At 41.7% G+C, this 22,898-nt stretch overlaps 1 protein-coding gene across 8 annotated transcripts in view; it reads right to left on the minus strand.

The window, feature by feature from the left end:
• The window catches only part of ubr3 (ubiquitin protein ligase E3 component n-recognin 3), a 416,754-nt gene that overhangs the window by 308,957 nt on the left and 84,899 nt on the right, over nt 1-22,898 (minus strand). For all 8 annotated transcript variants that reach the window (XM_068035371.1, XM_068035370.1, XM_068035368.1 and 5 more), the window contains 5 exons: nt 22,207-22,272; nt 18,903-18,992; nt 17,180-17,308; nt 16,557-16,609; nt 15,948-16,081 (listed from right to left, as the gene is read on the minus strand). In XM_068035371.1, the coding sequence (XP_067891472.1) occupies nt 15,948-16,081; nt 16,557-16,609; nt 17,180-17,308; nt 18,903-18,992; nt 22,207-22,272 (472 nt within the window). The remainder of the gene's footprint in view (nt 1-15,947; nt 16,082-16,556; nt 16,610-17,179; nt 17,309-18,902; nt 18,993-22,206; nt 22,273-22,898) is intronic.

Consider the following 22,898-nt stretch of genomic DNA (forward strand, 5'->3'; position numbering starts at 1 on the left):
AAAACTAAACAAGGGGGGCGGTGAGGGATCAACTCTGGGTAGATGTAGCAAACCAAGGGGTAGAGTCAAGGCAGGAGCGCAGAATAGTAATATGGGAAATGAAGGTCAGAGAAAGGCAGCAAGGGAGAGAGAGAAAAAACCTAAAAACACACCAACAGTCAAGACTAGATGTTACAAAGATAACAAGATAAATCTAAAGGCTCTGTATCTGAATGCACGTAGCATTCATAACAAAGAAGACAAACTGATAGCGCACACTGAAGAATAGAAAGGCAAGTTAATATCTAAATGGATAGAAACTTCAGAGTGCTTCGGTGCAGAGGGATCTGGGTGTCCTCGTGCATGAATCGCAGAAAGCTAGGATGCAGGTACAGCAGATAATAAGGAAGGCAAATGGAATTTTGGCATTTATTGCTAAAGGAATGGAATATAAAAGTAGGGAAGTGTTGCTGTAACTGTATAAGGCATCAGTGAGACCACACCTGGAGTATAGCATACAGTTTTGTTCCCCTTACTTGAGGAGGGATGTCGTTGCATTGGACGCAGTTCAGAAGAGGTTCACCAGATTGATTCCAGGGACGAGGGGTTTGTCTTATGAAGAGAGACGGAGGAGTTTAGGCCTTTACTCTCTGGAGTTTAGAAGAATGAGATGAGATCTAAATGAGATATATATGATGATTAAGGGGATTGACAAAGTAGACGTAGAGAGGATGTTTCCTCTTGTGGGGCAATCTAAAACGAGAGGTCATAGTTTTAGGATAAGGGGTAGCAGATTTAAACAGAGATGAGGAGAAATTACTTCTCTCAAAGGGTCGTGAGTTTGTGGAATTCACTACCCCAGAATGCGGTGGATGCTGCGACATTGGGTAAATTTAAGGAGGAGATAGACAGATTTTTAATTAGTAATGGGTTGAAGGGTTATGGAGAACAGGCAGGAAAGTGGAGTTGAGGCCGAGATGAGATCAGCCATGATCGTATTGAATGGCGGAGCAGGCTCGAGGGGCTGAATTGCCTACTCCTGCTCCTAGTTCTTATGTTCTTACCTGATAGCCATTACAGAGACGTGGCTGCAGAATCCTGAATATTGAGGGGTATATGACGTTCAAGAAGAATAGGGAGCTATGAAAAAGGTGGGGAGGTAGCAGCACTGTTAATCAAGGATGGCATTGGTGTAATAGTTAGAGATGACCTTGGTTCGGGAGATCAGGATGTAGAATCGGTTTGGGTGGAGATGAGGAATAGTAGGGGAAAGAAGTCACTACTGGGAGTGGTCTACAGGCCCCCGAACAGTAACCACCATGTAGGATGAAGTATAAGGTGCTTGTGATAAAGGGATGGCAATAATCATGGCTGATTTTAATCTACATATAAACTGGGAAAATCAGATTAGCAATAGTAGCCTGGATGAGAAGTTCATAAAATGCTTTCGAGATAGTTTCTTAGAGCAGCACACGCTGGAACCAACCAGAGTGCAGGTTATATTAGACTTGTATTGTGTAACGTGACAGGATTAATTAATGACCTCAGAGTAAAGGCACCTCTCAGTAGCAGCAACCACAATATGACTGAATTTTACATCCAGTTTGAAAGAGAGAAAAGTGGGTCTAAGACTAGTATTTTAAACTCAAATAAGGGCAACTATATGGGCATGAAAGCTGAGCTAGCTAAAGTGAACTGGGTTACTAGGCTAGCAGATAGATCAATAGAGAAACAGTGGCAGACATTTAAGGGGATATTTCAGAATACTAATAAGCATATTCCTAGTATAAAAGAAAAATTCTAAGGGGAGGACCCACCATCCATGGTTAACTGAAGGAAAGCATCAAACTTAAGGAAAAAGCATATAATTGTGCAAAGATGAGTGGCAGGTCAAATGATTGGTCAGAATATAAAGAACGGCAGAGAATGACTAAAAGGTTAATCAGGAGAAAGAAATTAGTGTCCGAGAGGAAGCTAGCTAGAAATGTAAAAACAGATAGCAACAGTTTCTACAGGTATTTAAAAAGGAAAAGAGTAAGTAGAGTGTTGGTCCTCGAGAGTGAGAATGGGGAGATAATGGTAGATAATAAGGAAATGGCAAATGAAATGAACAAATATTTTGCTTCTGTCTTCACTAGAGAAGATACAAAAAAAAATTCCAGTAATAGCTGTAAATCAGGAGGTGGACGAAAGAGAGGATCTTGCTGAAATTACAATCACCAGGAAAGCGGTACGGACCAAACTGATGGAGCTGTGGGCTGACAAGTCCCCGGATCCCAATGGGCTTCATCCTAGGGTCTTAAAAGAAGTGGCTAATGATGCATTGGTGTTAATTTTTCAAAATTCGCGAGATTCTGGATTGGTTCCATCAGACTGGAAAGTAGCAAATATAACCCCTCTATTCAAGAAGCGGCGGGGCGGGGGGGGGGGGGGGGGGGGGGGGGAGAAAACAGTTAACTATAGGCCAGTTAGCTTGATGTCCATCATTGGGGAAGGTGTTAGAATCAATCATTAAGGAGGCTATAGCTGGGCACTTAGAAAAATACAAGGTAATTGGAATAGGCAGCATGGTTTTATGAAAGGGAAATCATGTTTAACCAATTTATTGGAGTTCTTTGAAGGAGTAACATATGCTGTGGATACAGGAGAGCCTGTTGACATACTGTACTTGGATTTCCAAAAGGCATTGGAGTATAATGTGGGAAAATGTGAAGTTGTTCACTTTGGCAGAAAGAATAAAAAAGTAGAGTATTTCTTAGACAGGGAAATGCTGCAGAATTCTGAGGTGTAGAGGAATTCTGAGGTGTAGAGGAATTCTGAGGTGTAGAGGAATTCTGAGGTGTAGAGGAATTCTGAGGTGTAGGTGTTCTAGTGCATGAGTCACAAAAAGTTAGTATGCAGGTACAGCAGGTAATGAAGGCGGCTAATGGAATGCTATCCTTTATTACGAGAGGAACTGAAAATGAAATGCTTCAGTTACACAGGGAATTGGTGAGACCACATCTCGAATACTGTGCAGTTTTGGTCTCCTTATTTAAGGAAGGATGTGAATGCATTGGAGGCGGTTCGGAGTATGTTTACTGGAGTGATACCTGGAATGAGCGGGTTGTCTTATGAGGAAAGGTTTGACAGACTGGGCTTGTTTTCACTGGAATTTAGAAGAGTGAGGGGAGACTTGATTGAAGTTTAAAAGATCCTGAACGGTCTCGTCAAGGTGGATGTGGAGAGAATGTTTCCTCTTGTAGATGAGTCTAGAACACGTTTTAGGACAGAGACAAGGAGAATTTTTTTCTGAGAGGGTTGCACGACTTTGGAATTCTCTGCCTCTGAAGGTGGTGGAGCTGGGTTCATTGAATATTTTTAAGACAGAGGGAGATAGATCCTCATTAGGCAAGGGAATCAAAGATTATAGGGGGCAGATGGGAGTGTGGAACTAGAGACAGAAATAGATCAGCCATGATCTTATTCAATGGTGGAGCAGGCTCGACGGGCTCAAAGGCCTACTTCTGTTTCTAACTCGTATGGTCGTATGGTCCTTCAGGACTCGGCCAGCTCGGTCAGTAGTGGTGCTACCGAGCCACTCTTGGTGATGGACATTGAACTCCCCCCACCCAGAGTACATTTTGTGCGCTTGCTCAGTGCTTCCTCCAAGTGGTGTTCAACATGGAGAAGTACTGATTCATCAGCTATGGGGTGGCGGTAGGTGGTAATCGGCAGGAGGTTTCCTTGCCCATGTTTGATCTCATACCATGAGACTTCATGGGGTCCACAGTCAATGTTGAGGACTCCCAGGGCAAATCCCTCCCAACTGTATACCACTGTGCCGCCACTTCTGTTGGGTCTGTCCTGCCATGGGAGAGGACATACCAGGGATGGTGATGGCAGGGACACTGTCTATAAGGTATGATTCCGTGAGTATGACTATGTCAGGCTGTTGCTTGAGTAGCCTGTGGGACAGCTCTCCAAATTTTGGCACAAGCCCCCAGATGTTAATAAGGAGGACTTTGCAGGATTGACAGCTGAGTTTGCCGTTGTCGTTTTCGGTGCCTAGGTCAATGCCGGGTGGTCCATCCAGTTTCATTCCTTTTCTTAGACTTTGTAACAGTTTGATATAACTGAGTGGCTTCCTTCCTCCCTAAAGGGCATTAGTAAACCAGATGGGTTTTTATAACAATCGACAATGGTTTCATGATCACCACTCGACTAGCTTTTTAATTCCAGATTTATTAATTGAATTCAAATTCCACTATCTGCCGTGGTGGGATTCGAACCCATGTCCCCAGATCATTAGCCTGGGATTCTGGGTTACTAATCTAGTGACATTACCACTACACCACTGCCTCCCATATTAAATACCCATTCTAGTGTTCAAATCCCACTATGCCCCCCCACCCCATCTCTAACCTCCCCCCGTCCTATAACCCTCCGCGATCTCTGCATTCCTCTAATTCGGCCTCTTGTGCATCCCCGATTTCTATCATCTCACCATTGATAGTGTGCCTTCAACTACTTAAGCCATAAGTGTTAATTGTATATCAATTCTGTTTAATTATATGCAGCTGGAGGGCAGTAATTGGGGTTTTAACTGAGCAGAGATAAAGAGACACTGACTCAAACTGGGATGGTAGTTGGGTTCGGCAGTGTATGCTTGCAATGTTTCACTCTAAATAAATGTTAGACTGAGTAAAAATTGGTTCTAGTATTATCTTGAACCAACTGGTTTTCTGGAATGTAACATGGTAGCAGAGATTGTTTGCCCAAAGGTGAAGGTTGGAGATCAAGAGAAAAAAAATAGAAGACTATAATCCAGTAGCCAGTGAGAATTGGCAGAAAGAAAGTATAAATTGTCGGGGTATGATTATCCTCCGATGATCTCAGAGTCTGAACCAAGTGGAGTAGAAGAATGAAGTGGATTTGTGGAGGAAACAAGGTATGGCATTGATGCTTCCTACCAGAAGTATCAGAATAAAGTATTTTGTGAGCTGGATACTGCTGAAATTTTGGATCTTCTGCTAGAATTCTTAGATAAGATTTACAAGATGATCTATTAAATGCCTGTTATGGTCAATGGGAAACCTTTAAAGAAACAATTAAAAATGTTCAACAAAAATACATTCCTTTGAAAAACAAAAACACAGCAAGAAAGACTCATCCATGGTAAAAGCCTGCTACCCGACCAAATCCAACGGGACCCGACATGTGTCGGGTTCGGGTCAGGTCGCTCTTCCGGGTCTGGCTTTCAGGCTCAGGTTGGGCCGGGTCCAGGTCAGACACACACAGTAAGTATTACATTTTGCTTTGCTGGGAAGTTGAGTTTACTGAGTGTCAAAAGTTGAAAAGCCTACCTGAGCTGGGAGTCCGAGACGTTAAGGAGGGAAACTCAGTCTGCACAGTGAGCGAATGAGCATCTCTATGATGTCATCGCGCTCATGCTGCAGATTTGGAATCGGAAGGTAGGTAAAGTGAACATTCCGGTTGTCAGGTCAGGCTCGGGAAAAAATGGAGGGACTTAGCCGGTTTGGGCTCTGGTCTGATGTGGTTCTGTCAGGTTCGGGTCGGGTTTTTTTTCTTGACCAGAGCAGGCCTTTAATCCGTGGCTCAGGTCAGGAAGTTAAAGATAGCAGTAGATTAAAAGAAGAGGCTTACAATGTTGCAAAAAAACGAGTCCCAAGTCTGAGGATTGGGATTGTTTTAGAAACCAGCAAAGGGCCACCAAAAAGTTGATTTAAAAAAAAAAGGGGAAAAAATTGAATGAAAGTAAACTAGCCAGTAATATAAAAACAGATTGTAAGAGCTTTTATAGGTATATCAAAAGGGAGAGTGTAGCTAAAGTGAACATCGGTCCCTTAGAAGCAAAGACAGGTGAAATTATCATGGGGAATGAGGAAATGGCAGAGGCGTTGAACAAATATTTTGTGTCCGTCTTCACAGTAGAAGACACCAGTTTCATACCAGAAATAGACAGTATCCTAGGGGCTAAAAGAGTGAGAAAATTAAGGAAATTAATATCAGCAGAGAAAAGGTATTGGAGAAACTGAAGGGACGAAAATCCGACAAATCTCTAGGACCCGATGGCCTACACCCTAGGGTTCTGTAAAAGAGATAGCTGCAGAGATAGTGGATACACTAGCTATGATTTTCCAAAATTCCTTAGATTTGGGAACGGTCCCATCAGATTGAAAGTTGGCAAATGTTACACCGCTTTTCAAGAAAGTAGGGAGAGAAAAAACAGGGAATAGGCCAGTTAGCCTATCAGTCATTGGGAAAACGCTGGAATCTATTAAGGAAGTCTCAACAATGCACTTAGAAAAGCACAGTATAATTAGAACAAGTAAACATGGTTTTACCAAAGTGAAATCCTGTTTGAAAAAATTATTTTGAGGATGTAACTAGTAGAGTAGATAAAGGGAAACCAGTAGATGTCGTACACCTGGATTTCCAAAGGGCATTCAATAAGGTGCCACACAAAAGGTTAATAGGCAAGATAAGGGATCATGGAGGTGGGGGTAATATCTTAATATGGATAGAGGATTGGTTAATGGATAGAAAGCAAAGTGGGCATAAATGGGACATTTTCAAGTTGGCAGGCAGTAAATAGTGGAGTGCCGCAAGGATCAGTGCAGGGGCTTCAGCTATTTACAATCTATATCAATGATTTGCCTCAAGAGACAGAGTAATGTTTCTAAGTTTGTTGATGATACAAAGGTAGGTGGAAAGGTAAGCTGTGGGGAGGACAGAGAGAGACTGCAAAGAGATATAGACAGGTTACGTGAGTGGGCAACAAGATGGCAGATGGAGTATAATGTAGGGAAGTGAGGTTATTCACTTAGGTCATAAGAATAGAAAAGCAGATTTTTTTTTTTAAAGTGTGAAAGTTGTTATAAAAGACTTGGATGCACTTGTCCAAGGCACTTGTCCAGAAAGTTAGCATGCAGATACAGCAAGCAATTAGGAAGGCAAATGGCATGTTGGCCTTTATTGCAAGGGGATTGGAGTGCAGGAATAAGGAAGTCTTTGCTGCAATTGTACAGGGTTTTAGTGAGATAACATCTGAAGTACACTGTGCAGTTTTGGTCTCCACATTTAAGAAAGGATATACTTGCATTGGAGACGGTACAGCGAAGGTTCACTGGTCCCTGGGATGAGGGGGTTGTCCTATGATGAGAGGCTCAGTAAATTGGGCCTACATTCTCTGGAGTTTTGAAGAATGAGATGCGATCTCATTGAAACATACAAGATTCTGAAGGGGCTGGATAAGGTAGACACAGCGATTGTTTCTGCTTGTCGAGGAATCTAAAACACATGGGGTACAGTCTCAGGATAAGGGGTCAATCACTGAGGACTGAGACAAGGCAAAATTACTTCACTCAAAGGATTGTGAATCTTTGGAATTCTCCAACCCAGAGCTTTGTGGATGTTCCATTGTTTTGGTCTCTGAGGGAATCAAGATATATGGCAGCGGGCGGGGAAGTGGAGTTGAAGCCTAAGATCAGCCATGATCGTATTAAATGGTGGAGCAGGCTCGATGGGCCATATGGTCTACTCCTGCACCTATTTCTTGTGTTCTTGTGGACTTTAACAGACTGTATAAAAGATTGAGGAAATTCAATTTAAAGATCCACAACTCAGAACTAGCATTTAAATTGCTGGATTGTGCTAAGGTGTTGCATATGGACAGGCTCCTGGTTCTAACTGTTGTGCAGTTCTGAGAGAGACTCCCTGTTGGATCAGATGTTTGCTATTTTGAAAATATTCCAGGAAAAAGAGTGTCATTTCCTGCAGCCTTGGTGGAACAAACAGGACATTCCACGGTGACACAAAGAATAGAGGATTCAATGATTGCCAGATTTCGAAATGGTCCAGATACTGAACACAGGCATCAATACAATGGAAGGATTGAAGACAGACAGAATGAGAATGAAAGCACCTTTTAGCAGATCTGGGTTTTACAGCAGAAGACAGAATTGGAACAGCAATAATAAGACAATGAATCCCAGAAATATCCAAGGAACAGTTAATAGCGGCTTCAGGTATGACTCAAAGTATCATTTTGCAATGACAAAGCGGATAGGCAGGATCCTCAATACAGAAGTCTGAGGCAGAAAATGAACAAAATGAATATGAACAAACTGTATTAGTCACAAGGTGTTTTAGACCTGTCATGATGCGTTAGTCACAGACCTGTTCAACTGTGATGTGCTTGCAGTAGTGCTTGCACTTCAACGGTATGTGGAATACATTTGTTAAAATGTTATCGAGATTCACTCACAGTGAGGATCGGCACAAGGTTAAGGAATATAAAAATACTACCTGCTTTAGTTTTGATGGTGACACACACAGTTTGCTTACCCTACTTATCAAAAATGAAAAACCCTGCTAAAGGATGCAGGTGTGGTTGATGAAGAACATACGGGGCTAATGGAAGAGATTAGTGAAGTGCGAAATCAGTAAAAGTATCGGAGGACACTGCCTCATCCTATTATCAGGCTTTTATTAGCACATTACCTTAACAAGATAGTTGCCATTGACCTAATGGTATCGGACATTCTACATTTTTTAGACCTGGCAACCAGATTTAGTCTTTCTCCAATAATACTCATTAAGGACAAAACGGTTATTATAGACAAAACCATGAAATTGATAGGGACTGGACTTGGGGCACCAGCAAAGGTTCTGATGGATAATGGAAGGGAATTTGCCAATGATGAGTTGAGAGGCATGTGTAAAAACATAACCATTATGGTCATGAATACCCCAGCTGAAAGTTCTTTCAGCAATGGACTCTGTGAAAGGAATCATGCGGTGCTCAATGAAATGCTGCATAAAATCTTAGCTGAGTAACCAAACTGCAAGTTGACAACCACCCTAGCATGGCAGTTCATACAAAGATTTCTCTCCAGATGGTTGGAGGGTACAGTCCCTATCAATTGGTCTATGGATAAAATCCTAAATTGCCTTCTGTGCTTTTTTTTAAAAAATTCATTCACGGGATGTGGGTGCCGCTGGCTTGGCCAGCATTTATTGCCCATGAACTGAGTGGCTTGCCCGCTAGGCAATTTTAGAAGGCATTTAAGAGTCAACCACATTGCTGTGGGTCTGGAGTCACATGTAGGCCAGACCAGGTAAGGACAGCAGATTTCCTTCCCGAAAGGACATTAGCGAACCAGATGGGTTTTTTTTTTTAAAACAATCGACAATGGTTTCATGGTCACCATTAGACTAGCTTTCTTTTTAATTCCAGATTATTAACTGAATTCAAATTTCACCATCTGCCGTGGTGGGATTCCAACCCGGATTAGAACACATGTCCCCAGAGAACAAGCCTGGACCTCTGGATTACTAGTCCAGTGACATTACCACTACGTCACTGCCTCCCCCACATAGGCCTTCTGCTCTAGAAGGTATTACAATTGCTTCCAATTTTTTCTGCACTTTTGTATGCTTTACATGCAGGGAGACAGGCTTTCATCAAGGCTGAGGTCTCAGAAAATTCAGAGAGCTCTGAGACATCATGTAAGACCATCTGAGACAAAATGTAATTCAGGAATTTGGTGTATTCTAAAAGAAGGGGTCATAGGGAATGGAAAGGCCCTGGTAAGACAGTACTTATCAAACTATTAAGGTTAATTCCTCAAAATTAATTGGGATTAATTAAAATCTGAATCTGAGCAGCTAATAGAAGTAAACGTGGCACCTTGCACCTCAAAAGCTTATGTGTTATGCGATCACAGAACAGCATAGCAAGAGGCCGCTTGGCCCATCGTATCTGCCGAAAACAAGCCAGCAAGCCTAATCCCACTTTCCAGCATTTGGTCCAATAGAATCATAGAAAGTTTACTACCCAGCAAGAGGCCACTAAGGAACAGAATATAGTAGATCAAGGGCTGGATAATGGTAATGTGAGTGATCATGACACACAGGACAGAGCTCTCACATTAAATGGCCAATTAACCAGAGTAGGTACTCTGGTCACACATATTCCAGAGGATTCTAATGAATGAAGGGATGCAACAATTGTGGGACATGCAAGAAAGTCTACTGGCAAGTTAAAATATTGATTGAATGTTCAGGATAATGGCCAAGAAGCAAAGAATGGACTGACAGAATAAGGTCAAAGAGTGGAGAGTAAGAAAGCACAGTGCAAGTACTGATAGTAGATCAGGAAGCAACTCGCGCGTCAAAACAATCAAGTTCCAGAGAAACGGCTTCCAACAGTGCAAGAGTGAAATCTCACAGTAGTGCTGACAGACTTCAAAGTGCAAGTACAGGCCGCAGCTTGCATAGATTAGACAACGAAATGAAGGCCACAGAACAACCTCGGAACAGAACTAGAAGCAGAAGTCCTCATGACCGTGAAGTTTTGGTAGCTACCAATAAACTTGAGGATAAACTAATCAGAGGGGCAAAACAAAGAGAGTTAGATAGTTGGAGAGTGTTTGGAGTTTATTCTGAGGTACCAGATAAGGGGCAACCAGCCTGGTGTCACAGATGGATTTGTACTGAAAATGTCCTTGCAGATGGGACTTAAAGCTAGCTGCTGGGGATTTTAACAGTGACTGGCTGATACAGATGTTAGAGTAATCTTGTAAATCTTTTTAGCTCTTTCGGCCACATTCATGAGAGTGTAGATCAATTGACATAAAAGCCACATTTCTGCAAAGTGATTTTTTCCAGAGAGAGGCATTTCTCAAACTACCCATAGAGGCAGAAGATGCAGAAGGAAAACTGTGGAAGCTAAAAAAAAAAATGCATCCATGGCCTGAATGATGTTTCCATAGCACGATCCTTTTGGTGAGATCTGTCTTGCTGAAAATAGGTAGCATTCAACTAAAAGTAAATCCCACAAGGTTTTGTTATCATTAACGAAAGCTTTCAGGCACCCTCATGGTGCATGTTTATGATTTCTTATGGGGTGGTACTGTGGGATTTGAGAAGTGTGTTATTAATGATATTACAGTAGAATTTAAAATTGGGAATCAAGCTTGTGACGCTTTGAAATATATTGGTATACATGTTAAGCAGAGGTGGTCTGGAATAACTTTAAATCAACACTCCTATTTAGACAGTGTCACATCCATGTTAATCGTGTTAGGACACCACAGAAAGATAGTATTATATCTAAAGCAAAGACAGAGAAATTGTGAAGCTTGATTGGTCAGTTGAACAGGTTGGTCAGTCAGACTAGACCAGTTGCTAGTTTTGATGTGTTGGCATTAGTACTACGATGAAACACCCTGAAGTCGAAAGGGCAAATAAAATACTGAAAAAATTAAACCTGGGCAAATGTGCCCTTAAGTTCCCATCCTTAGGTGACCCAAAGAACTAGAAACTAGTCATGTTAGAGATGCTACACATGCTAATCTTCCTGATGGGTATTCGAGTGCAGCCGGTTTCATAGGGCTGAATTTTATTAGCAGCTAGCTTCAAACAGTGCGTGGCGCAAGCGCAAGGCGGCTCATTAACACGGAGAAGGCAGACCGCCCGTCCCCGATGACTTCTCCAAATGGAGATCCGAAGGCAGGGGAGTTCTGGCCACCAGCCAGAATATCGTCATGGGACGGCCATCAGGACAAGATAAGTGCTTTTGCATGTATTTAAATGAAGGCTCTGCCACTGGGGGGGGGGCAACCCCGAGGGCTTCCCGCCGCCAGTAAAATGTGGCGGGACCTTCCCAGCATCAAGGCCCATGGCAGGCCTCTTCCAGAAGTATTTTCCAGGGACCCCCCTCCCCACAATTCCCAATGTGGGCTTATGCTTCATGCTTCTAATGGATTAAAGTGAGCAAATATTGTCCTGTAGCTTGGGAAGCTAAGATAATAAAAAGGATTGTTAAAAGTACTTTAGCTGCTGAAACACTGGCTCTTGTGGAGGTGGTGGATATAGGATTCTATTTGCCAAATATTCCAAGCGAGATTTTATACAAGGGGTGGACTGTAGATATCTTCAGAACATGGGTTCTTTCTTTTGGGCCTCCTTATCTCGAGAGACAATGGATACGCGCCTGGAGGTGGTCAGTGGGTCATGGGTATACTAATGGTTAATTGTGGGATAATGCACACTGTATAAAAAGTGAGAGAAAATGTTAAGGATTGATCTTGATGGCTTGAAACAAATTCTGCAGAGAAAGGAAATCTCTAAAATAAAATGGGTGGATGCAAGTCATCAATTGTCTGATTGTTTTACAAAATAAAATGTATGTAAGAAGGGGAGGAGGGGCATCTCTCAATGTAATGCTTTGCACAGAATATAGAAGGTTTTTTTTTAAATTGGATTTGTTTTGAAAGTTTGGTTGTGCATATTAAATAATTTTCATTTAAAGAGAAATAAGGGAATCTGTTAATTATACATAAATTGTGTTTGGGGAGACGGTGTAGAGTACGGTCACTGAACTAGTAATCCAGAGGCCCAGAGTAATGCTCTGGGGACACAGGTTCAAAGCCCACCACAGCAGTTGGTTGAATTTAAATTTGATTAAGTAATAAAAATCTGGAATTGCAATGTGGTTGACTCTTAACTGCCCTCTGCAATGGCCTGGTAAGCCACTCTGTTATCAAAGGCAATTAGGACTGGGCATCAAATGCTGGCCTTGCTAGCAACGCCCACATCCCATGAAATAATATTTTTTAAATGTGCTGATTTAGGGCATTAACTGGGGTTTCATTTGAGCAAACATAAAGATACACCGAAACCAGGGTCGTAGTTGAGTTAGGAGATGTACGCTTGTAACGTTTCACGCTAAATAAAGATTGGCTCCAGTACCACCCTTCAACTGGCTTTCTGGAATATAACATTATGCTAGAATTCCCTCCCCCTTCTCCTTAAAACCTACTTTTCTGTTCTAATACCTTTGTGTGGCTCAATGTCAAATTTTGTCTAATAACACTTCTATGAAGCATCTTGTGATGTTCTAACTTGAAGGCACTATATAAATGCAAGCTTTTAATGTTCTCTTCCCATTCCTACACAGTTACCTCTGGTGTCCCCCAAGGATCTATCCTTGGATCCCTCCTGTTTCTCATCAACATGTTGCCTTTGGTGACATCATCCGAAAGCACATCAGTTTTCACATGTACGCTGACGGCAACCAGCTCGACTTCACCACCACCTCTCTCGACCACTCCACTGTGTTGAATCTGTCAGACTGCTTCTCTGACATCCAGCACTAGATGATCAAAATTTCCTCCAATTAAATATTGGGAAGCCTGAAGCCATCGTCTTCGATCCCCGCCATAAACTCTGCTCACTTGCCACCAATTCCCTGCCAAGTTTGAGGCTGGACTGGACTGTTCACAACCTCTTCATATTTGACCCCAAGATGAGCTTTTAACCACATATCTGCACCGTCACTAGACCACCTATTTCCACCTCTAACATCGCCCGACTCAGCCCCACCTCAGCTCTTCCGCTACTGAAACTCTCATCCATGCCTCTGTTACCTCCAGAAATTATTCCAATGCATTCCTGGCTGGCCTCCCACATTCTGCTCTCTGTAAATTTGACCCTCCGTAAACTGAGGTCCAAAAACTCTGCAGCCAGTGTCCTAACTTGCACCAAATGCCATACACACATCACCCCTGTGCTCGTTGACCTAGCTGGCTCCCAGTTAAATAAGGCCTTGATTTTATAATTCTCATCCTTGTTTTCAAATCCCTCCACGGCCTTGCCCTTCCCTATCTCTGTAATCTCCTCCAGACCCACAACCAGCCAGGATATCTGGGCTCCTTTAATTCCGGCCACTTGAGCATTCCAGATTTTAAACGCTCCACCACTGGTGGCCATGCCTTCAGTTGCCCAGGCCCAGAGCTCTGGAATTCCCTCCTTACATCTCTCTATCCCTCTTCCTCAGTTTCCTCCTTAATGACAACCTTAAAAACCTACCTCTTTAACCAAGCTTTTGGTCATCTGCCCTAATATCTCATGTAGTTTGGCATATTTTGCTTCATAATGCTCCTGTGAAACGCTTTGGAATGCTAAAGGCATTATAGAAATACAAGTTGTTGTTGTTGTAAACCTCTTCTGTACCCTCTCAAAGTCCTCAACATCCTTTCTAAAATGTGATGCCTAGAATTATACACAACACTCCAATTGAGGCTTAACCAGTGAGTTGTCTAGGTTTGGCATGACTTCTTTTTGCATTTAATGCCCCAATTTACAAAGCCAAGTATCTTATATGCTTAACAACTTCATCAACTCGCCATGCCACTTTCAAATATTTTTGAATAGACACTGGCAGATCCCTCTGCTCTTGCATCCCCCCTCAAAATAGTACCATTTATATTATACTAACTCTCCACATTGTTCCCCGCCAAAATCATCACTTCACACTTAGTTGAATTAAATTATATTCGCCGTGTGTCTGCCCATTTCACCAGTCTGTTTATGTCTTCTTGAAGTCTGCTCCTATCCTGCCTACACTAATTACTCTGTTGTCAAGTTTTGCCACATCTGCAAACTCTGAAATTGCACTCTCTATATTCACATTCACGTCTTGTATATATTTTTTAAAAAGGGATGATGATCCTATCCCTTAGCTAATTAGTTACCACCTCTTTATTCCATTTGCTTCTATTTTCCAAATAAGCCTTGTGGTATTTTATCAAATACCTTTTGAAAGTCCATATATACATATACTGCACGACTTTCAACAACCTTCTGTTACTTTGTCAGTCAGGTTCTTAACTTCACTAAGTGAGAACTAATTTTGCCCTTGACAATGGTCTCCAGTAGTTTTCCCACCACTGATGTTAGACTAATTTGCCTGTAGCTACCAGGTTTAATCCCTTCCCCTTTTTCTCAACAGGATGTAATCTTTGCAATCCTCCAGTCCTCTGGGACCTCTCCCATATCCAAGGACAACTGAGAGTGTGGTCAGAGCTCTTTCAACATTATTTTTTGCTTTGTTGCTGTTGGATTTGTCCCTCCGTCCCTCCTAGTTTTCTAGGCACTTTGTCTCCTCTCTGCAGCTGCATCCTGGTAGAGGCCTGCTACCCGACCCGAACCCGATGACATGTCGGGTTCAGGTCAGGTCAGGCCCATCTTCAGGGTCCGGCTTTCAGGCTCGGGTTGGGTCGGACAGGACACGCACGGTAAGTGCTTTGTTGGTAAGGATTGAAATTTGGAAAAAAAAACTTACCTGAGCTGGGAGTCTGGGACGAAACAGAGTCTGCGCAGTGAGCTAGCGACATCACTGTGACATCATCAAGCACGCGCTGCAGCTTCTTGTAGGTTTAATGTCAGGAAGGTAAGTAAACGGATGGTCGGGTTGGGCCGAGTCGGGCCCGGGGCTAAATCGGAGGGATTCTGGCCAGGTCGGGCTCAGGTCTGCTGTGGTTCGGGTCAGGTTCCTTTTTCCCGACTTAAGCAGGCCTCTACATCTTGGTGCCCTGACACCTTCAAAATCAGATTGAACCCTCCTGCACAGAACTAGTTAATCTCTCCACTGGGAGGTTGGTCCTAGCTCAGTTCAGGTGCAACCATCAGATTGTACAGGTCTCTCATACCTCAGAACTGGTCCCAATGCCCCAGGGATCTGAAGCCTTCCCTCCTGCACCATTTCTCCAGCCACAATTTCGCCTGCATTATCTTCCTGCTTCTATACTCACTAGCAAGTGGCACTGGTAGGTAGCCAGATAGTACCACCTTTGAGGTCCTGTCCTTTGATGTTTTTCCTAGCCCCTGAAACGCTGCCTGTAGGACTTCAATCTTTTTCCTACCTATCTCATTAGTGTCTACATGGATCAGGACTTCTGCTATTCCCTTTCCCTCGTAGAACGTCCTGCACCCAGTGATATGCTGGGGAAATGCAATATTGATCAAGAAAATGCTTGAAGTGGACTTTCATTTTACTTTCTGTAACTGTCTTTCTAAACGACAGTTTAAGAAAAGGAATACAAAACCATAACTGAGGGAAATGAAATCCCCCAAAAAATTTGTTCCACAGAAGCATGTAAATTTATATACAAGCTTACCTAAATGAATGCGAAGACTCAGTAAAATGACCAGGAAAGTTAAGGCTCCCTCAAGCATAGATCTTTCATGTTCTGTATCAAGTGTTGCATTTTGATGTTGTGATGCCATTGTCAGTAAATCCACCACTTTAAATCTAAACAAAGGCACAAGATTCCACATAAAGGTAAAACTGTCATGAGCAGTTTTTCCATAGCTTAGTCTCATTAATTTTGTAACAATCTAACACCTTATGTATATTATAAATGCAACAAAATACTGTCAACCATTTATAATTTTCAGTTTTCATTTTTTCCCCCAAATGAATCAAAACCTTTTTTTCCCTACATGATCTAGATTTTTAACAAATACACTGAAGTCAATTTGTGGCTCTACCACTGCCCTGGCTAAGATCAGAATAATGCCAATCTGGGAGCAGACTTGGGATATTCCTGTTCTTAGTGCTTCAGCAAAAATGCCCTTGACTGATTTTCTTGGATATTTCTCAACACCTACGTATTCACAATTAATACACAAGCATACAGTTGCAAAGTAGATATCCTGATGCTTCTGAGAACCATGAATTCTAGATTGGATTAAAACAATGCTGGCACATTATTTTTAGTGCTTACCTTTCAAAAACAGATGAAACAAAATAATCTGGGTCCAGTCGGGAGGCACAAATCTAGAAGAAAAAATTTATAATCTAAAATTTTAGCTTCTGTAATGATAATCTTAAACAACTGAAACAGATACGTTGATGGGTAGCAGGGTCATTTGAGACCTCGGGGTAGTCGTCCCTGCCCTTTTGCGAGTCATCCCAGGCTCAAGTAAGGGTCCCACACTCAGGGTTAACAGCCACAGGTAAGGGCAGAACCAGCAAAACTTCAGTGGCGATGGCTGAAGAGCTAGGACCTCGAGGGACAACGGTTGCTTACAGGAGGAGGATCCTTGGGGAAGAGGACTTGTGTTTCCTTTAAAGCACACATGAGGAAGGCAACAGTAAACCACCTCAGGTACTTTTTCCCTAGTCATATTGCTCATTTCTCATGGAAGTTAGAAAATGGGATTCTCTTATGAGCAACTGAAGAGGAAAGTGCAGGACTGTGAAACATGAAGAAATGAACAGAGGACCTGCCCTTGGACAGATCACCACTATGAATATTGATGATGCTTTAAACATGCTGAATCAAAATTCCAAAACATACAGTATACTTGAACCACAGCAACCCCAAGACATCAAACATATGCATACCTGCAGAAGATAGATATCTGGATCAATCATCGAGTTGCAAAAGTGGGACTGCACATAGGTCATAGCCTGCCCTTTAATTTGCAGACCATTGCGAACCCACATGTTGCTGTGTATCTCTGACAGACTAGCCTAAAAAAAACAAAAGTACAACAGTCACTCAGTTCTTAAGATATACTAACCCGCACCACAGAGACAAAAAGGTTGATTAACTTGTTTACAAGAATATCAAAATCTGTGGTACTAGACTGTCCAAACAGCTAGAAGCTTGGTTTTTAAATTAAGAGTTGCTTCTTGATCCAAATTATATGTTAAAATATTTAATTTGGTGCCAAAGTTCTGATCCACAACTGAGCACATCCCCTTAACTAACAGGGAAATGGGTAGAGGATAAGGTGGAATGGAACTGGGTCTCACCGGATTGTGCCTGGTTCAGAGGCAGGCCTTCCAAACACACCCTCAGCATATCAATAGAGCTTGCCTAGTGGAGTTCCCAGGCTTCTCTAGAATTAAAACATTTCTACATTGTTCTAAATATAGAAGCAAAGTTGAAAAAAGAGATCTAGAAGCATCTGCCAAGTTTCATTTCTTTCTCCAAAAGCCGGAATGATTTTCCTCACTTGGATAATTTAATACTTTTATTGTATCAAGGGATCTTCTGTGGTATTGCTATATAACAATGGGGCAGTTATATTAATTAACACAATAAATTCTCTGCACCACTGACTTCCAATGACTGAATATGTCAAACTTGTTTTTTTTGTAAACTCTGTCCACTGTAATATGAAAATTGTGAATAAGCATCATATATTCCCAAATTCATGTACTGCTCTGCTTAACTGAAAATAGTCAAAATGCAATTAGTTTAATTTGTAAGGAAAATTGCTCAAATAAACTTTCAGGATAACAAATATTAAAAAACAGTTAGACCAATGTTTTATTTCTCCCATAACTACTCTGATTTTTCTTACTCTCGCCCTAACTCCCGCATGCTTTCTCTTTCTAGTGTCTCTACTATGAAACATTAGCTGCATTTATTATTTTGAAATGTTCCAGGTGGTTTCAAAGACACAGTAAACACACAAAAGCATAGAAATGCTGTCAAAGAATGAGAAAATAAAGCTTGTACTGGAAAATCTGGAGAAAAAGTGACTGATGTATGCTTGGAAAATCTACAAACTGCACATGGCTATTCAACTTGTTATGGGGAAAAAATACCCAATCCAAGCCCAGGCTTTTGAGATAGGCTAATGCCTTGAGGGAAACATGTTAAGTTTTAGAAAACAGAAAAAAAAAATTGGGCAAATTTAGTCACACTAGTGTGAAACATGAAATTTATTTATTGGTTATAACAATCTTTCGGAGATTACAACTTTCAGTTGGAGAATAGAATAATATACAAAAGAGTTTTTTTTGGTTTGGCTTTTCTTCTTTGATTCTTACGTTCTCCTGACTGAACATTCAGAATTGGTATTTTTCATAAGTAATTCCTCTTTGTTAGTTTTACACCTGCTTTCCTCATACATTCCCTACCCCTTCAATTCTAATTTGCCACTGTTTCATCTACAGTCATTCAAAAAATTTCACTGTAAAAACGTGACCAGAAGTGCAATCAGCATGAAGCGCCACACTTGCAAGAGGCATACCATGTAGACTGAAACTGGTGGCAACAAGCACTTCAATACCAAACAGCTTCAATTACATACAACAAGAAAAATGAAAATACCTGAATTTGAAGTGGATGAACCATCATTTTCATTAGCATTTCTTGATCTGGTAAAAGTGAATCGAGATCCAGTTGCTGACATCTAATAGCCTGCAAAGTAGTCAAAACATCAAAATACATATTATAGGAACCCAAGTATGTTGTGGATAAGTTCACACATTCCTACGCATATTATTTATCTTGCAATTAACATGACATTTATTTGACAAATTATAAAATACAATCAAAAAGTACCTTCTGTTGCACTGAGTATCTTTTAAAATTTATTTGAATCAAAGTTATTTCAAACCATTAAACCAGCACATGGCAACAATTCAAAAGACAAAATGCTATTGGTCTGCATAAGCAGAGGTATACTAAACAATACACAAGTTACTGAAGAGGTATTGGTGAGCACTGATTATACCCTACTCAACAATTTTTTTCTTTTAAATTGAATTCTAGGAATGTGAACGTCTCTGATAAGACCAGAATTTATTCTTTATCCCTAGTTGCCCTTAAGATGGTAGTGAGCCACCTTCCTGAACTGCTACATTTCAGCAGTTACTCCCGCGTTAGGTAGAAAGTTCCAAGATTTTGACCCAGCGATAATGAAGGACTGGCAATATATGTGCAAGTCAGGATGATGTGACTTGGAAGGGAACCAAGAATTTATGCTCCGATCACCTGCTGCCCTTGTCCTTCGAGATGGTGGAGGCCATGGTTTTGGAAGGTATTTTATTACTAGAAAGCAGGAATATGGGGTTCAGCTTGTTCGTTTGACTTAAAACATTTGGTACTCCTTTTTGCTAAGGAATCACTGGCTCCAATATTTAACCGCAGAAATCACTTTTTTTTTTAAATTCTATTTCCAATAACATTTAGTGAGAACTACTTGACCCACTTTCTTCAGGCACAAACCACTTTAGAAGGACATAATTTATATTTGTATTGCTGGGTGAACATGGGGAAAATATCACAACTATTCACTGCTATGTTTTAATTGACAAATATTTTACAGACTTAGAAAAATGCGAACACAAGGCTGTGCAAGAATTTTACATAGGAGCAGAAGTAAGCCATTCAGTGCCTCAAATCTATTCCACCATCAATGAGATCATGCCTGATCTAGCACCTAACTTCATTTACCCACCTTGGATCCATATCCTTTGGCTAGCAAAAATCTATTCATCTCAGATTTAAAATTATCAATTGAGTTAGCAACTAGTGCATTTTACGGGAAGGTTTTCCACACTGCTGCCACCTTTTGCACGAGGAAGTATTTCCTGACCTTTCTCCTGAATGGCTGGGCTCTGATTTTAAGGTTATGCCCCCTTGTCCTAGACTCCCCAACACCAGCAGTTAATGTTTCTCTCAATCTAGTCTATCAATTCCTTTCAAAATTCTAATAACCTCAATTAAATCAGCCCTTAACTTTCCATATTGTAATCTCTCCTCATAATTTAACCTTGAACACCTAGTAACATTCTGACGAATCCGCACTTCTCTCCTCCTGAGGCCAATCTATCCTTTCCCAAAGTGCGGTGCCCAGACTGTAGACAGTATTTCAGATGTGGTCTAACAAGGACTTTTTATAGCTGTGACACAACTTGCTACCTTTTATATTCTCACCCTCTAGATTTAAAGGTGAACATTGCCTTACCTTATTTGATTATTTTTTGTACATGGCTACTTCATTTTAGCAACCTGTGCACATGGACCTCAATCTCTCTGGATCTCCACTGTTCCTAGCTTTCCACCAATTTAAAACTCAGATCTATCCATTTTTGGGCCAAAATGGATAGCCTCACACTTACCTATCCACCAGTTTAACCCACTCACTTAAACCATCAGTGTCCTTATGCTTCCATTTACACTACTTACTATGTCACCAATCTTTGTGGTATCAGCAAATCTGGATATCTGGTTCTCTATTGCATTCTTCTTTGGCCTCCTTATCTCGAGAGACAATGGATAAGCGCCTGGAGGTGGTCAGTGGTTTGTGAGGCAGCGCCTGGAGTGGCTGTAAAGGCCAATTCTAGAGTGACAGGCTCTTCCACAGGTGCTGCAGAGAGATTTGATTGTCGGGGCTGTTACACAGTTGGCTCTCCCCTTGCGCCTCTGTCTTTTTTCCTGCCAACTACTAAGTCTCTTCGACTCGCCACACTTTAGCCCCGCCTTTATGGCTGCCCGCCAACTTTGGCGGACGCTGGCAACTGACTCCCACAACTTGTGATCAATGTCACAGGATTTCATGTCGCGTTAGCAGACGTCTTTAAAGCGGAGACATGGACGGCCGGTGGGTCTGATACCAGTGGCAAACTCGCTGTACAATGTGTCTTTGGGGATCCTGCCATCTTCCATGCGGCTCACATGGCCAAGCCATCTCAAGCGCCGCTGACTCAGTAGTGTGTACAAGCTGGGGATGTTGGCCGCCTCGAGGACATCTGTGTTGGAGATACGGTCCTGCCACCTGATGCCAAGTATTCTCCGGAGGCAGCGAAGATGGAATGAATTGAGATGTCGCTCTTGGCTGATGTACGTTGTCCAGGCCTCGCTGCCATAGAGCAAGCTACTGAGGACACAGGCCTGATACACTCGGACTTTTGTGTTCCGTGTGTCAGTGCGCCATTTTCCCACACTCTCTTGGCCAGTCTGGACATAGCAGTGGAAGCCTTTCCCATGCACGTGTTGATTTCTGCATCTAGAGACAGGTTACTGGTGATAGTTGAGCCCAGGTAGGTGAACACTTGAACCACTTCCAGAGCGTGGTCGCCAATTTTGATGGATGGAGCATTTCTGACGTCCTGCCCCATGATGTTCGTTTTCTTGAGGCTGATGGTTAGGCCAAATTCATTGCAGACAGCCGCAAACCTGTCGATGAGACTCTGCAGGCACTCTTCAGTGCAGGATGTTAAAGCAGCATCGTCAGCAAAGAGGAGTTCCCTGATGAGGACTTTCCGTACTTTGGACTTCACTCTTAGACGGGCAAGGTTGAACAACCTGCCCCCTGATATTGCATTATTTAAGTCATAACTACCATTACATAATACAGAGGCAGTTTTCAACTTCATCACCTGGGCAATCATCCGATTTTCATTCTATTGACTTTAATGGAAGCAAAATTGAGCAGGTTATCTAATGGTCGAGCAATGAGCTTCGCCAGATTACTGCCCAGGCAATAAAGTTGCAAAATATTCTGTAAATTTTAGTGATAGCATTGGGATTTCAACCATACCAACTTTTGACCATGTGAAACAACTTTTATATTATTAAAAACTGTTAATTTATAAAGAGCGACATATCATTTTGAATATGACTTTACCTTGCTCAGAAACATTGCATAGTAACGATGAAGGGGCAAGTGAAACGTAACCTGGTTAGGAGCAGGCTAGATTTAAAAAAACACACAGAATAAGAAACCAATCTGAAACTCCTATCGCACATTACCATAAAATTTACTTATAACAACTGAAAATAAATATCATCGTTTCTAACATTACAAAATGCTACTCAACTTTATTAGAAATTGCAACAAACAGAACATATTAAACTGAACATAAATTCATGCAGGACAGAACTGTCTACGTCAGACCTAAATGTTTTTGCTTTTTTCATCAAAATGCATAATCTAGCAATAGGATTACATCCCAACTGTTGAATAAATATGTCAGGGCATGCACAATCCAGGACATTAATAAGATTGCCTTTTGGACAGCGTTCTGCCACAGAATGCAGGTTTACACCCATGATTCTCCCATATGACGAGTTCCTGATCTGGGCTGTGCCATCACAGTGAAAGAGAATAATGAACAGCATATCAATCTTTAACATGTTTCAGTCTGGGTACAAAAAAACATTAGAACTGCCCATAAGTATACATTGATATGGCTTTTACAGGGCATCCAAACCATCCTGATGTACTTCTTAGTTGCTTGCTCTCCAGCAGCATTTGCCAAACTCTCAATCTGCACAGTGTTGTGGGAATGAATGGATTTTGTCAGGTAAAGGAATTCC

Source organism: Heterodontus francisci, chromosome 7 (genome assembly GCF_036365525.1).
Source record: "Heterodontus francisci isolate sHetFra1 chromosome 7, sHetFra1.hap1, whole genome shotgun sequence".
NCBI lineage: Eukaryota > Metazoa > Chordata > Chondrichthyes > Heterodontiformes > Heterodontidae > Heterodontus > Heterodontus francisci.